This window comes from Alosa alosa, chromosome 5 (assembly GCF_017589495.1).
Source record: "Alosa alosa isolate M-15738 ecotype Scorff River chromosome 5, AALO_Geno_1.1, whole genome shotgun sequence".
NCBI lineage: Eukaryota > Metazoa > Chordata > Actinopteri > Clupeiformes > Clupeidae > Alosa > Alosa alosa.
Window position 1 is genome coordinate 36,832,609 of NC_063193.1, and position 13,633 is coordinate 36,846,241.

At 41.3% G+C, this 13,633-nt stretch overlaps 1 protein-coding gene across 1 annotated transcript in view; it reads left to right on the forward strand.

Annotated features, from left to right (window-relative positions):
• The window catches only part of LOC125295326 (rasGAP-activating-like protein 1), a 108,432-nt gene that overhangs the window by 61,729 nt on the left and 33,070 nt on the right, over positions 1–13,633 (forward strand). The window contains 6 exon segments of the mRNA XM_048244595.1: positions 110–116; positions 245–367; positions 369–434; positions 1,617–1,754; positions 3,839–3,983; positions 7,247–7,419. Of these exon segments, the coding sequence (XP_048100552.1) occupies positions 110–116; positions 245–367; positions 369–434; positions 1,617–1,754; positions 3,839–3,983; positions 7,247–7,419 (652 nt within the window).

Genomic DNA, 13,633 nt, shown 5'->3' on the forward strand with positions numbered 1-13,633 from the left:
TGTGTGTGTGTGTGTGCTTGTGTCTGTCTGTGAGTGTGTGTGTGTGTGTGTGGGGGCAGGGGGCTGTGGTTGTGTGTCTGTATGTAGTCATCTCTCATATCCCTCCCAGGCGTATCTCGGGGTGCGGTGTCGGCGGAGGTGAGGGAGAGCAGTGTGGGGCTACTGCAGGGGTACCCCTCAGCTCCATAATGTGTGTGTGTGTCTGTGTGTGTGTATGTGTGTGTGTGTGTGTGTCAGGGCGATATCGTTTAAGGGTGCGGTGTCGGAGGCGGAGGTAAGGGAGAGCAGTGTGGGGCTACTGCAGGGGTACCTCAGCTCCATCATGGACGCCATTGTGGGGTCGGAGCCACACTGTCCCCCCGGGTCATGAGAGGGTGGTGTTCAAACAGCTACACAAGAGGGTGGAGGAGCAGTTCCCCAATCACAGCACCAGGGTGTGTGTGTGTGTCTTACCTGCTGTTGTGGTAAGTAAGAGTTGTGATTATTAACTTCTGATTAATTGAATTTGAAGACACCATATAGTGTGATTGTTTGTGTGTGTGTGTGTGTGTGTATTTCTCTTACCTGCTGTTATGGTAAGTAAGAGTTGTGATTATTAAGTTCTGATTATTTGAATTTGAAGACACATATTTTAGAGATTATTATATATATAATATTATATTCTATAATATTAGAGCTTTTCTATTCATTATCCAACGCCAAAAATAGCTCCAGTTTTCAGCATCAGGCGTTGCCAAGCAACAAATACTGTACCAAGTTGAACCAAAAGACTATTCGTACACATTAATTTGTCCATTTGCATCAGGCGTTGCTAAGCAACACATATTCATTTGACCATTTGCATGTAACATGTTTATGTGTACTCACGTTTACATGTTACAACCCAAATTCTGGAAAAGTTTGACGCTTTGTAAAATGTAAATTAAAAAATAATTTTGGAGCCAGGCAGGTACAGTGCTACACTCTGTGGACATGTAAATGGAAGCTCACGGACATGCCCCCAGAGTATAGCGCTTTAATATTGACGGCACACAATTGAATGACTGGGCTTATTTGCTAGCTGTGAAAACTGGGTATTTGGTAGCTGTATTTGCTAACTGTATTTGCTAGGAAGTATTGCTAGCTGTATTAGCCGTGATATTCTAGCTGTATTTGCTAGTCAGATTAGCTGTATTGGCTAGCCAGATGAGCTAGCTGTATTATCTGTATTAGCTAGCCATTATGAGCTAGCTGTATTACTAACCGTATGAGCTAGCTGTATTAGCTAGCTGTATGAGCTAGCTGTATTAGCTGTATTAGCTAGCTGTGAAGTTTCCAGTAGGGCTGTGCCAGGATGTCCCCACTTCTCTTTGCACTAACTGTGTGTGTGTGTGTGTGTGTGTGTGCGTGTTTCTGTATCTTTCCTGCATTAATCCTTTTCTTCTCTCTCCTATATATTTCCTCTTTTCTCCTTTTTATTATGACACCCAATCCCTGTTTTTTTCTCTCTCTCTCTCCTTTCTTCTCTTTATCCAGGATGTAAAGTATCTCTCTCTCTCTCTCTCCTTTCTTCTCTCATTATCCAGGATGTAAAAGTATCTCTCTCTCTCTCTCTCCTTTCTTCTCTCCGTATCCAGGATGTAAAGTATTTGTCCATCAGTGGTTTCTTCTTTCTGCGTTTCTTCGCTCCAGCCATCCTCACCCCCAAACTCTTCCACCTGAGAGATCACCATGCCGACACACGCACCAGCCGAACACTGTTGCTGCTGGCAAAAGTACACACACACACACACATTTATACACATCGACATACACACACATTCATACACACACACACACACACACACATTCATACACACACACACACATACATATTCAGCATTAATAATAGCCTATCTATTTGCCAACTACTTGCTATGTACACTGTACAGTATTGGCGTCGTTATTAGTTACATGAGTAAAATCAATAGTGTTATGAGATTGCTTTACTCATTACTCCTTTTAAGTATAAGTATATATACTCTTTTGATCCCGTGAGGAAAATTTGGTCTCTGCATTTATCCCAATCCGTGAATTAGTGAAACACACTCAGCACACAGTGAACACACAGTGAGGTGAAGCACACACACTAATCGGCGCAGTGAGCTGCCTGCTACTACGGCTGGGGGAGCAGTGAGGGGTTAGGTGCCCTTGCTCAAGTGCACTTCAGCCGTGCCTACTGGTCGGGTTCGAACCGGCAAGTTGTAATACATTTCATTAAACCGCTCAAAACGACATGGTTCTTAATAAATAAGTAGTAAATGGGGAATAGTGGACGTTAGTAAATGGGTAATAGTGGACGTTAGTAAATGGGGAATAGTGGACGTTAGTAAATGGGGAATAGTGGACATTAGTAAATGGGTTAGTGGGCGTTTTTCTTGGTATTTGTTTCTGTTTCTCTACTTACGTTAGTAATTATCCAATAATGCTGTGTAATTAATGTATTGGTAATAGTTTAGGTGTTTTAGTATTTCACATGTAGTTTCTCTGTACTTACCTGTAGTAATTATCCAATAATGCTGTGTAATTAATGTATTGGTAATAGTTTAGGTGTTTTCTTAGTATTTCACATGTAGTTTCTCTGTACTTACCTGTAGTAATTATCCAATAATGCTGTGTAATTAATGTATTGGTAATAGTTTAGGTGTTTCTTAGTATTTCACATGTAGTTTCTCTGTACTTACCTGTAGTAATTATCCAATAATGCTGTGTAATTAATGTATTGGTAATAGTTTAGGTGTTTCTTAGTATTTCACATGTAGTTTCTCTGTACTTACCTGTAGTAATTATCCAATAATGCTGTGTAATTAATGTATTGGTAATAGTTTAGGTGTTTCTTAGTATTTCACATGTAGTTTCTCTGTACTTACCCTCATGTTACCTGTGGTAATGACCTAATATACCAAAACTTACGTAAATACCTCGTAATTACTAAATCTAAATTAGCTGGCAAAATACCTAATATACCACATACTTACTAATCTGGTATGACTGTGTGTGTGCAGGCTGTGCAGAGTGTGGGTGATCTGATATGACTATGTGTGTGTGTGTGTGTGTGTGTGTGTGTGTGTGTGTGTGCAGGCTGTGCAGAGTGTGGGTAACCTGGTATGTGTGTGTGTGTGTGTGTGTGTGTTTGTGTGTGTGTGTGTGTGTGTGTGTGTGTGCAGGCTGTGCAGAATGTGGGTACCCTGGTATGACTGTGTGTGTGTGTGTGTGTGTGTGTGTGTGTGTGTGTGCAGGCTGTGCAGAGTGTGTGGGTAAATGACTGGTGTGAGGCTATGCAGAGTGTGTAATCTGGTATGTGTGTGTGTGTGCAGGCTGTGCAGAGTGTGGGTAACCTGGTATGACTGTTTTGTGTGTGTGTGTGTGTGTGTGTGTGTGTGTGTGCAGGCTGTGCAGAGTGTGGGTGATCTGATATGACTGTGTGTGTGTGTGTGCAGGCTGTGCAGAGTGTGGGGGTAACTGTGTGTGTGTGTGTGGTATGTGTGTGTGTGTGTGTGTGTGTGTGTGTGTGTGTGTGTGTGCAGGCTGTGCAGAGTGTGGGTAACCTGGTATGACTGTGTGTGTGTGTGTGTGTGTGTGTGCAGGCTGTGCAGAGTGTGGGTGATCTGATATGACTGTGTGTGTGTGTGTGCAGGCTGTGCAGAGTGTGGGTAACCTGGTATGACTGTGTGTGTGTGTGTGTGTGTGCAGGCTGTGCAGAGTGTGGGTGATCTGATATGACTGTGTGTGTGTGTGTGCAGGCTGTGCAGAGTGTGGGTGGGATAACCTGGCTGTATGTGGGTGATGTGTGTGTGTGTGTGTGTGTGTGTGTGTGCAGGCTGTGCAGAGTGTGGGTAATCTGGGTCTACAGCTGGGTCACGGGAAGGAGCAGTGGATGGCCCCTCTGCATCCCATGATCTTTAGCAGCGTGGCGTCTGTCAAAGACTTCCTGGACAAGCTCATAGACGTCGACCACGACAACCGTAAGTCATGTCATGTCACGTGGAAGGGTAACCATGGTAACACTGAAATCCCTCAATGTAAAAAGTCAAAGTCAAAGTCTGTGTAAATGTAATATATATATGATGGTGGCAGCTTTGAAACATGATGGGACGATGGCTTGCTTCAGGGAAGTGTTAAAGATGTCTGTGAAGACATCTTTAAACTCCTCAGCACAGTCCTTCAGCGCACGACCTGGGATGTTGTCTGGGCCAGCTGCCTTATGGGTGTTGATAGCAGCAAGTGTCCTCTCTTCACCAATAAAGCAGAGAGGCACAGGGGCTGCTCATTTAGAGGGGGATGGGTCTTCTGTGGGCAGGTGCTGTTTTGTGCTTCAAAGCGAGCAAAGAAACGGTTCAGGTTGTTGAGCAGAGGGATGTTGCTCTCACAGCTCTGTGGCGCGGGCTTGTAGTCCGTGAGGGCCTGAATTTTGGCCTGAACATTTCCCGGCTTCAACCAGACAGCTGAATTAAAGAGTTAGAGTTGTAATATAAATAGTAGGCCTAGGTTAATCTGCATAAAGTGTGCTGTCATAAATATCAGACATTCCGTATTCTCTCTTTTTATATCAGGATATTAATGGAGCCCTCCGGGTGACATGGGAAAAAAAAACATGAAAAAAAAAAAAAAACAATGTACTTTTGCGAGATCTGCAAAACTTTTTTTTTTTTTTACTGTTGCGTTTTTGTGGGTTTTCTGGACACATTACAGCCTATGACACGGGAGGAGAGGAGACACCTGCGTGCGACACACACACGCAGCACACACACACACACACACACGCACACATATGTGCACACACACACACACACACACACACACACACACACACACACACACACACCAGGCGCGTAGCAAGCGTGGGGGATGTGGCTGTTATAACGTACACAATTTTGCTGGAACCGATTCTATCCCCACACTTTTGTCAGATTAAAATGAAAGTAAAATATGGAAATAAGCGGCTCCCGTAAAGAGTTGGAACATGTATCTATAACTCACACAGAGACACAAATAGGTCTGTTGATTTGATTGAGCGGTCATCCAGCCAATCACATCAATTTAGGTGAAGAACCAGAGCGGCTCTGATCAAATTCAAAGTGTCGTCTTTCAAGGCTATGCTGCTGCTTGGGTCTGCACTGTAACGTCTGCAGGAGCAGATTTCAGATAAAATTGAAATGATAATTGTTACCGCATCATGCTAATTTAGTAAACCAAAATTCACTGTCTGACTGACAGTTTTGTCTAATGCAGGGAGTCAAAGTGGCGGGGTGCGTGCACCAAGGCACCTGTTTCTGCAGGAAAACCTTTGGCTACTGTTCTCAGAGAGCATTATGCTTTCTCTGCCTATGATCTGCAGCTTTTCTCAAACTATGGGCCTCCTCAACAATTAACCTACTACTGCTCCACGTAGTCTGAAATTAAGTTATGCCCGGTGCTTCACCGTCTGCTCATTTGCAGCATACTTATTCATTTGGTGTCATCAACTATATAGACATAGCCCAGTCAGCACACATACGAATGCGTCTCCAAGGCGGCTTGGAAAGGAACAGCTCAATTACACGCGTTCCATTTAGAATGTCTTATTTGATCTGATCTTACAAGCGCATGCATCAAGACACATTTGAGTTCTAGGCTACATCGGAGATAGAACGCTTATGATCGCTCATGCAATGTGTCGTCCCTGCAGCAAGTGAAACTGTAGGTAGCGTGGGCTAGAAGCAACAATAGTTTAAACAACAACGTGGCTTCCTGTAACAATCAATGGAAAAATGCATAGAAACTGCTAATCATAATCTTTAAATTGACATTAATTAAGCTGGCTATATGCAACACAATTTATTTATATTCCCTTTGCATATGTTTGGGTAGACTTCAAACGTTTTTGAATTTGAGCTTACAGGTCTGTGTCCTTTACATTTATTTAATAGGTAATATTAGGCAATTTATTGTAGCCTGCTAACCCATATGCACAAAACATAATTTCTGAAATGATTTCTTGATTTATATTATGAGATATGTCTCCATGTAGGGTAGTGTCAAATAGTGAAGAGATAGCAGGTAGATCATGTAGGCCTACATGTCACATGAGCCACACATATGAGGGGGCTGCTTCTTCTGTCCCTCCCAAACTGCATTCAAATGGTGTGTTTAGTCATCAGAATTTCCATTTTTTTTCGGGGAGAAACTCCCGGACACCAATCCTCTCAGAAAATACTTACAACGTCCCTGTAGGGAGTTATTTATAATTTGGCCAGATTGTTTCATTTTCCTATCCCACAACCCCCACACTTTTAAAAAGCTTGATCGCCTCTGACACACACACACACAACATACAGGAACATCACAATGCAACTAAGCTCGGGCGCTACAATTATGATCAAAGGCCTATGCAATTATTGACAGAATTTAACGGACCTTTTTAACCCATGTTTTTTTTTTCCCCATGTCACCGGGGGGCTCCATGAGGGGGGATATCAAATAATACAGATATATTATATTATATATTATATTGTAATCCTCTGGTGTTCTAAGGTAGGCTATTGAAATGTTATTTTAAAAATGCGTTTTGGATTTATTTGATTCATTTGATTATCATAAAAATGTGTTTTCTATACAGAGATATCGACATCGGTAAATATCGGTATCGACCATAACAGCAATATTAATATCGGTTATCGGTATCAATTTTCACATCGGTGCATCACTAATAAGTTGTGTGTTTGATGCAATCATAGCTGACATATACTGTGAAGATTTATTGTTAAACACTACCCTTAAATTATGTATATGAATTTTCATGTCTTTGAATTTCATTTTCAGTTCTACTTCCTTTCATTCCTTTTAACTTGAATTTTTTTGAATTTTTTGAATTTTTACGTCAATTAAAATTCAAGAATTGAGTCAATCTCAAATAAATTCTGAATTTTGCACAAGCCTGACACACACACACACACCCATACAGGTGTGCACACCCCACCCCCCCACCCCAAAACACAAACACACACACACACACACACACACACACACACACACTCAGTGTCCTGATAATGTAATAAAGTAATGGAGAAATACCACTCAGTTGTAACTGAAGTTGCTTTAGAGCTCCCCCTTGTGTCCATTCTCCATTACTACTATAAGGTAAAAATGGGTTAACAGGGGAAAATGTTCCCCCTCTCTCTCCCTCCCTCCCTCTCTCTCTCTCTATCCCCTCTCTCTTTCCTGCTCTCTCCCTCTCCCCCTGTGTCAGTAGCAGAGGTGTCCCAGAGAGTGATGTTCCTGCCGTGTGTGACGGTGAAGGAGGGGTTCCTGCACAAGCACAAGCCAGAGGGTCCGCAGCTGCTCAAACGCTTCGCCTTCAAGAAGCGCTACTTCTGGCTCAGCAGTGAGACGTTGTCCTACGCCAAGACACCCGACTGGCAGGTTAGACCACACACACACACACACACACACACACACACACACACACACATACAGAAGCAGGGAGTGAGAGTAAAGGGGTTGTGATTGCGCAGTAATAAATACAAACAACGATATCATGCCTGTTTTAAAGGGCAACTATTTCAACGTAATAAACATGTTTAGAAATCATTTGGATGGTTAAATGACCTGTTACTATGGAAACCATTTGGATGGTTAAATGACATGTTACTATGGAAACCATTTGGATGGTTAAATGACCTGTTCCTATGGAAATCATTTGGATGGTTAAATGATGGTGACTTCCCCGCTCCTCCTAGCATCCCCAGGCGGAAACCAACCTTGCAACATTGAGACCTCTAGTCCATGAGCCACAGGGGGTCGTCACTACCACTTGGGGGTAATTCTCACTATATTTTTTTCTGAAAGCTACATATCTCTGGAGTATAAAATGGTATGATAGCAAGTTGGATCTTGTAGCTTTGTGGCTGTACAGGCCTTCAAAGTTGACCTCTGATTTGAAAAAAAGGAAATTCCGCCTATTGGCTTTTTTTGTTAAAACACTCATAAGAGCCCAGAAAATAATCCAAATCTTTATAATTATGACCGCCGGCAGAAATAAGCGCGTCATATAGGTTTAGTCAGATTTTTCTTTTCGCATGCCCAAATTTCCATCAATGATTCCCAGGACACTGAAAGACCGGGTACATTTAAACTTGGTGGGCATGTAACCCCACATGGATAGCATGGAACCATCGTTTTTCGTTTTGATCTGTAGCCCCCGCTGGACTGGACCCCCGAAAGGAGGGTACGGCAGACACAGTTTTCTGTGAATATCTCAAAACCGTAGGGTTTAGGAGGACCTTTTTTTTTGTATGTTGATCTCAAGGGGCCATGTCAACCCATTCCATAACCACTCATTTCATGTATAGCCACCTAGTTAAACACAAAAGTAAAATGAGGTGTTGTAATTTAAGGTATCTGTGACCTAACATAGTCAAAACTGCACGAAATTGGAAGTGTAGGATCATTATGACACCCTCTGTATGCACGCCAAGTTTTGTGGAATTCCGTTCATATGGGGGCCACACAATAAATTAATTTATGTTACTATACACCGACTGGCCTGTAGGTGGCGGAGACAGTTTTCTGTGAATATCTCGAGAACCGTAGGGCCTAGGAGGTCCACCTTTTATGTATGTTGGTCTTAAGGGGGGCATGTCAACCCATCCCATTACCACTTATTTCATGTATAGCGCCACCTAGTTAAAAATTAAAAAGCAAAAAATTAGGTGTTTTCATCACAATATCTCTGGCTGACAAGGTCAAAACTGCACAAAATTAAAAGTGTAGGATCATTATGACACCCTCCGAATGCATGCCAAGTTTTGTGTAATTTTCGTTCATGGGGGGCCTTACAATAAAATAATTTATGTGTACATTTAGTGACGATACACCAACAAGGGATTCCCGGGACACTGAAAGACCGGGGTACATGAAACTTGGTGGGCATGTACCCACATGGATAGCATGGAACCGTCATTTTTCGTTTTGATCTTCGCTGGACTGGACCCCCGAAAGGGGGACAGACACAGTTCTCTGTGAATATCTTGAGAACTGTAGGGCCTAGGATGAATTTTTTTCCATATGTTTGCCTCCAGGGGTCATGTTAACCCATTCCATGTGCACACATGTGCATAAACAGATACACACGCACACACATACATTTACAGTAATCATGCATGATGACACATACTCACACAGTAGACATAATAATGCGCATGCATGCACATGCACAAACACATAATGAGGCAAACACACAAGCACGCACATAGACACACACCCACACACACCCACACACATAAACATAAACTTGTACACGCACACATGCACACAATTCAAGAATTTTTCCGTCATCTACTTCCTCAATTTTGATCATTGATGCCGGGACACCGAACCACCGGGTACATGAAATTTGGTGGGTATGTAGCCCCACTAGACTTTTACGGAAAAATTTCATTTCTTCCCGGGGACCACCCCCCCCGCCCCCTGTGCTGGGCCCCCGAACCATAAAAAAAAACAGTTTTTCCTAAATAACTACCTGAACCGTGGCACTGAGGATGAAGAATCTTTTATGGTATGTTGGTCTCAAGGGCCCACATCAACCTGGCCCATAATCACTCATTTGTGATTTGCACCCCCGGTAAAAAACGAAAATGCAATATTATTCTGCTTTTAATCGCCCCTATCTTCAGTTAAGATGTTCAGAACTGCACCAAATTTTATGTGTATGATTGACCTGGCATCCTCTGGGGGTCTGGGGGTATGCCAAGTTCGTAGAATTTCATCCATGGGGGTCTAAAAAATTAGGTTATGTGTACATTTAGTGACTGTACACTCATTGGCTCTGTAAATGGCGGTGCACACATATACACATGCACACACACAGGCACCCACATACTATCGGTATTAGAACGGCCGATACATAAATACAAATTCAGTAGGATTAAAAGAAAGCCAAAATAAATATTCATCATCATCATCATTTTCAGTATTGGCGATAAGTAGCCGTTTGTCCACTAGATGGCACATCGTTGCAGTGAGACATAATTTTGTTGGAAGTTAAAGTGGGTTGGAAAAACAATGGGCGCTTCCTACAAGGACTGTAATTTACATAGCTTAACATCTAATAAGGATAGGACGATGTTCACATGAAGTGTAATTCCCATTTTTCTTGAAGCCCTAAATAAATCTGAGGATGTTTATCGGACATGCTTGGTTTTACTGCAGGTATGTTAATCTTGTAATGTCAATAAGGACCTAGGTAATGTTACCGTTAGCGTTGGTTGAGTGATGGAGGCCCATTTGATTGATTGCATTTGTAGAAAACTATAAATGCGGTTATACCAAGCAAATTGATAGCAGCACTGTTTGTATCTTTTCGACTGTCATTTATTGCACGTGCTTCAAAATCATTCTGTGCAATGGAAGATTTACCAACGTTACACCCGGTCTGATACAGTTTTGCCTATACATCGTGAGACTGAGACGCCTGTTTATTTTGTTTTAAGTCGTGCAGGGTGTGAGGGGAATCGATGTGCTTTGATTCCAGCTTGGTAGTTGTAGTCTGTGAAATTAAAAGCATGTGTGTGTGAAGTATCCAAACAATGACACCTTCATTTCATTATGGCTGCTTTAGCAACACACCTTAAGCTACTGTGTAGTGGGTCCCATTTAGAAGTGGCTACTTCATTAAGCTTTCCTTGACTCATGGAGCTGCGTGAATGTTATTACAACTTTTCGCCACGATATGGCAGTTTAAGTCCGCTTGATACTGTAAGGCGTAAGCCATTGGTTTCAAAGGAGATTTTATTTGTGTCGCTAGCCAAAGCATAGCCTATTGACAATTTATGTTGTAAATAGGCCTACCTTATAATCCTACCTGTAGCTTAGGGAAGCTAACAGCTTTCTATTAGGATCTAGTTTGTTAGTTACAGTTTTGTCATAACTCCCTGATGCATTTTGCATTTAGAATAGCCAGAGCGTGTATATCTCAATCGAAAAATTAAACAATATCGGGTGCCTATGGACTAGGCTGGGTGAACCCAGCCTGATCTGCCATTTATTTATTTTTTATTTCTTAAAAGATTGAGCTTGTTCTGATGAAAGCCAGACTAGCCATGGACCTCAGTTACACAATGCAAGGGAACATGAATCAGCCTATATTTGCACGAACAATAACGGACAAAAGCTCTTCAACTTTGTCCCGTTAAAATGTGTATGAACAGTCTAGCGACGCATTTCATCAAGGCCCATTTGGACATGTCAGTTATTTGCACCACTGGTTAGGTGTAAAACAGCATTTCGTTTCAGACTACTGTTACTTAATTTGTGCAATAACAATAACGTTTCAGACTACTGTTACTTAATTTGTGCATTGACAATAAAGTATTACATGAACTAAAGATGACTAAAATCTTATGTAGAAGAAGAAACATTCACAATCCATCCATCCAAAAATGACCTTTGTTTTTGATAGCTGTTGAAAACGGCATGGAACTGACAGAGATGTTTTTGTTTATAAATACATAAAAAATAAATACATAAATAAAATTATGCTGATACCTTTTGCTTTTCCCAAATACAATGTAGCCTACAGGTGTAAGTGACCTTTCATCAATCCAGTTGCAATGGATGAACTGTGATGAACTGCCCTACTTGTGATTGTTTAGAGATTTTAAAGGTTTTATAACAATGCTACATCTTCTTTGGCTATTCTACAATCTATTCACCTTTTCAGCACCAGTAGGCTACTTTCTGTGCAGCCGCACACACACTCAGGCATGCCAAACAAGCATACACAAAAGTTTCAAGAGTGGGGATGGAGTAAAATATGGAGACAAATTGAAGTGTGATTTATTTTTCACGGAACGGATGTACCCGACTGTGCGGCGGTCATATTTTGTACCGCTATGCGGTACATCTAGTTATAATATTTATGTTAAGCTGGGTACATGTGGTGATGTCAACACTTTTCATATGGTATTCCTTAAATGTAAAGGTAATATGTGATTGGTAATCATGATGTTTTGATCTCTTGGAATATCTCTTATGGGTATTTTCAAGAAAATACTAATTTACTGAATTTTGGGTGGGTGTTTCCGAATAGTACATTTACAAATAGTAAATAGCATAGCAATGCAGACCTATGTAATCATTTGTATTTCAAGTCTCTGCTGGGAGGTAGGAAGGTATAAATACATTGATTAATGAGGTAGTGGGCATTTTAATTAGTGCTGCAACATGTTGTGTCTCTGAAAATGTAGATTTGCTCATTATTACACATAAATCTTGAATTTTGTCAACCAAAATGAAGGGCAAAATCACATAATGCTTCAAAATATGTATGCCAACCACAAACACCACATATGCATCAGTAATAATGAGGTTTGGATTATTTTCTGGGCTCTTATGAGTGGTTTAACAAAAAAAAGCCAATAGGCGGAATTTCCTTTTTTCAAATCAGGTCAACTTTGAAGGCCTGTACAGCCACAACGCTACAAGATCCAACTTGCCATCATACCATTTTATACTCCAGAGATATGTAGCTTTCAGAAAAATATAGTGAGAATTTGCCCCCCCAAGTAGTAGTGACACGCCCCTTTTTGGGCCTGTGGCTCATGGCCCAAAAGTCACTGTCCAAGTAAGAGAAGTGAGAAACAAGAAATTCGTTTTAAATCGTGTTTCTTACCTTGTAACATCCACTTTGTTCTGCCGAACTTATGCTAACCGTTTCTTAGCTTGTAAACAAATCCATGTGCTTTATTGTTACTTTTTCACGCGTTTTGAAATAGCATAATGCACAACTTCTCCAGCAGAGGGGGAAATATAGCTAATCCTGCCAAGTTTCCCTTTAAGCTCACCTACAGTGGGCATCGCTTTCAAATGACCACTTCATTCACAAGATTACGGCGTGAAGAAGCGTGAAGCTTTAGTACCACTTTCAGCCACTGTCGCTCTGCCACTGTACATCGCTCTGCCTGCCGTCCCTTACATAATTGTTGCGAGAGTAATCCCAGCCTACAAATTCAATAACAAAATAAATCATGCATAATTAAACATTATCTCAATTTAGGCTACTTGGGTATGGCTTAAGGCTTGACTACATGAAAATCGAAATTGAAATTTGCTGTCTACATTATTGTCAGTGTTGGGGTTAACGAATTCACATAAATCAAAACAGTGGTGTGATATTTGAGCCAGTAGAGAAATAACTGTTCAGAATAAATCTGTAGCCTTGGGTAGGCTTCTGCAGAAAACAATGTTGTTGCCGATTTAATACTATCTGGCAGCGTTTTTAACAGGCTACGCAATAGAGGCTTAGACAACTATGACCCCGTTTTGGTTTTAAGTAAATTAATTTGCCCTACTTCTTGACTGCAATGTAGTCAATTGACTCCTTGACATGTCATTTTTTTTTTCTGTACAATAAACAAATACATCTGCTTTATGCGCAGAATTACATTCATATTTGGCTGACTGCAGCCAGCCACTTCCTCCCCCATATTCCAAGATTAAGATAGTAGCCTATACAAAAGCACTTCATACTATCATAAAAAAAATAGTTAAAAAGAATAGCTATTTGCAATTTGACAAAACACTGGTCCTCATTTTGCGAATGCGAGGACAATATGAGCCTGTTGCATTTAGTCAGATG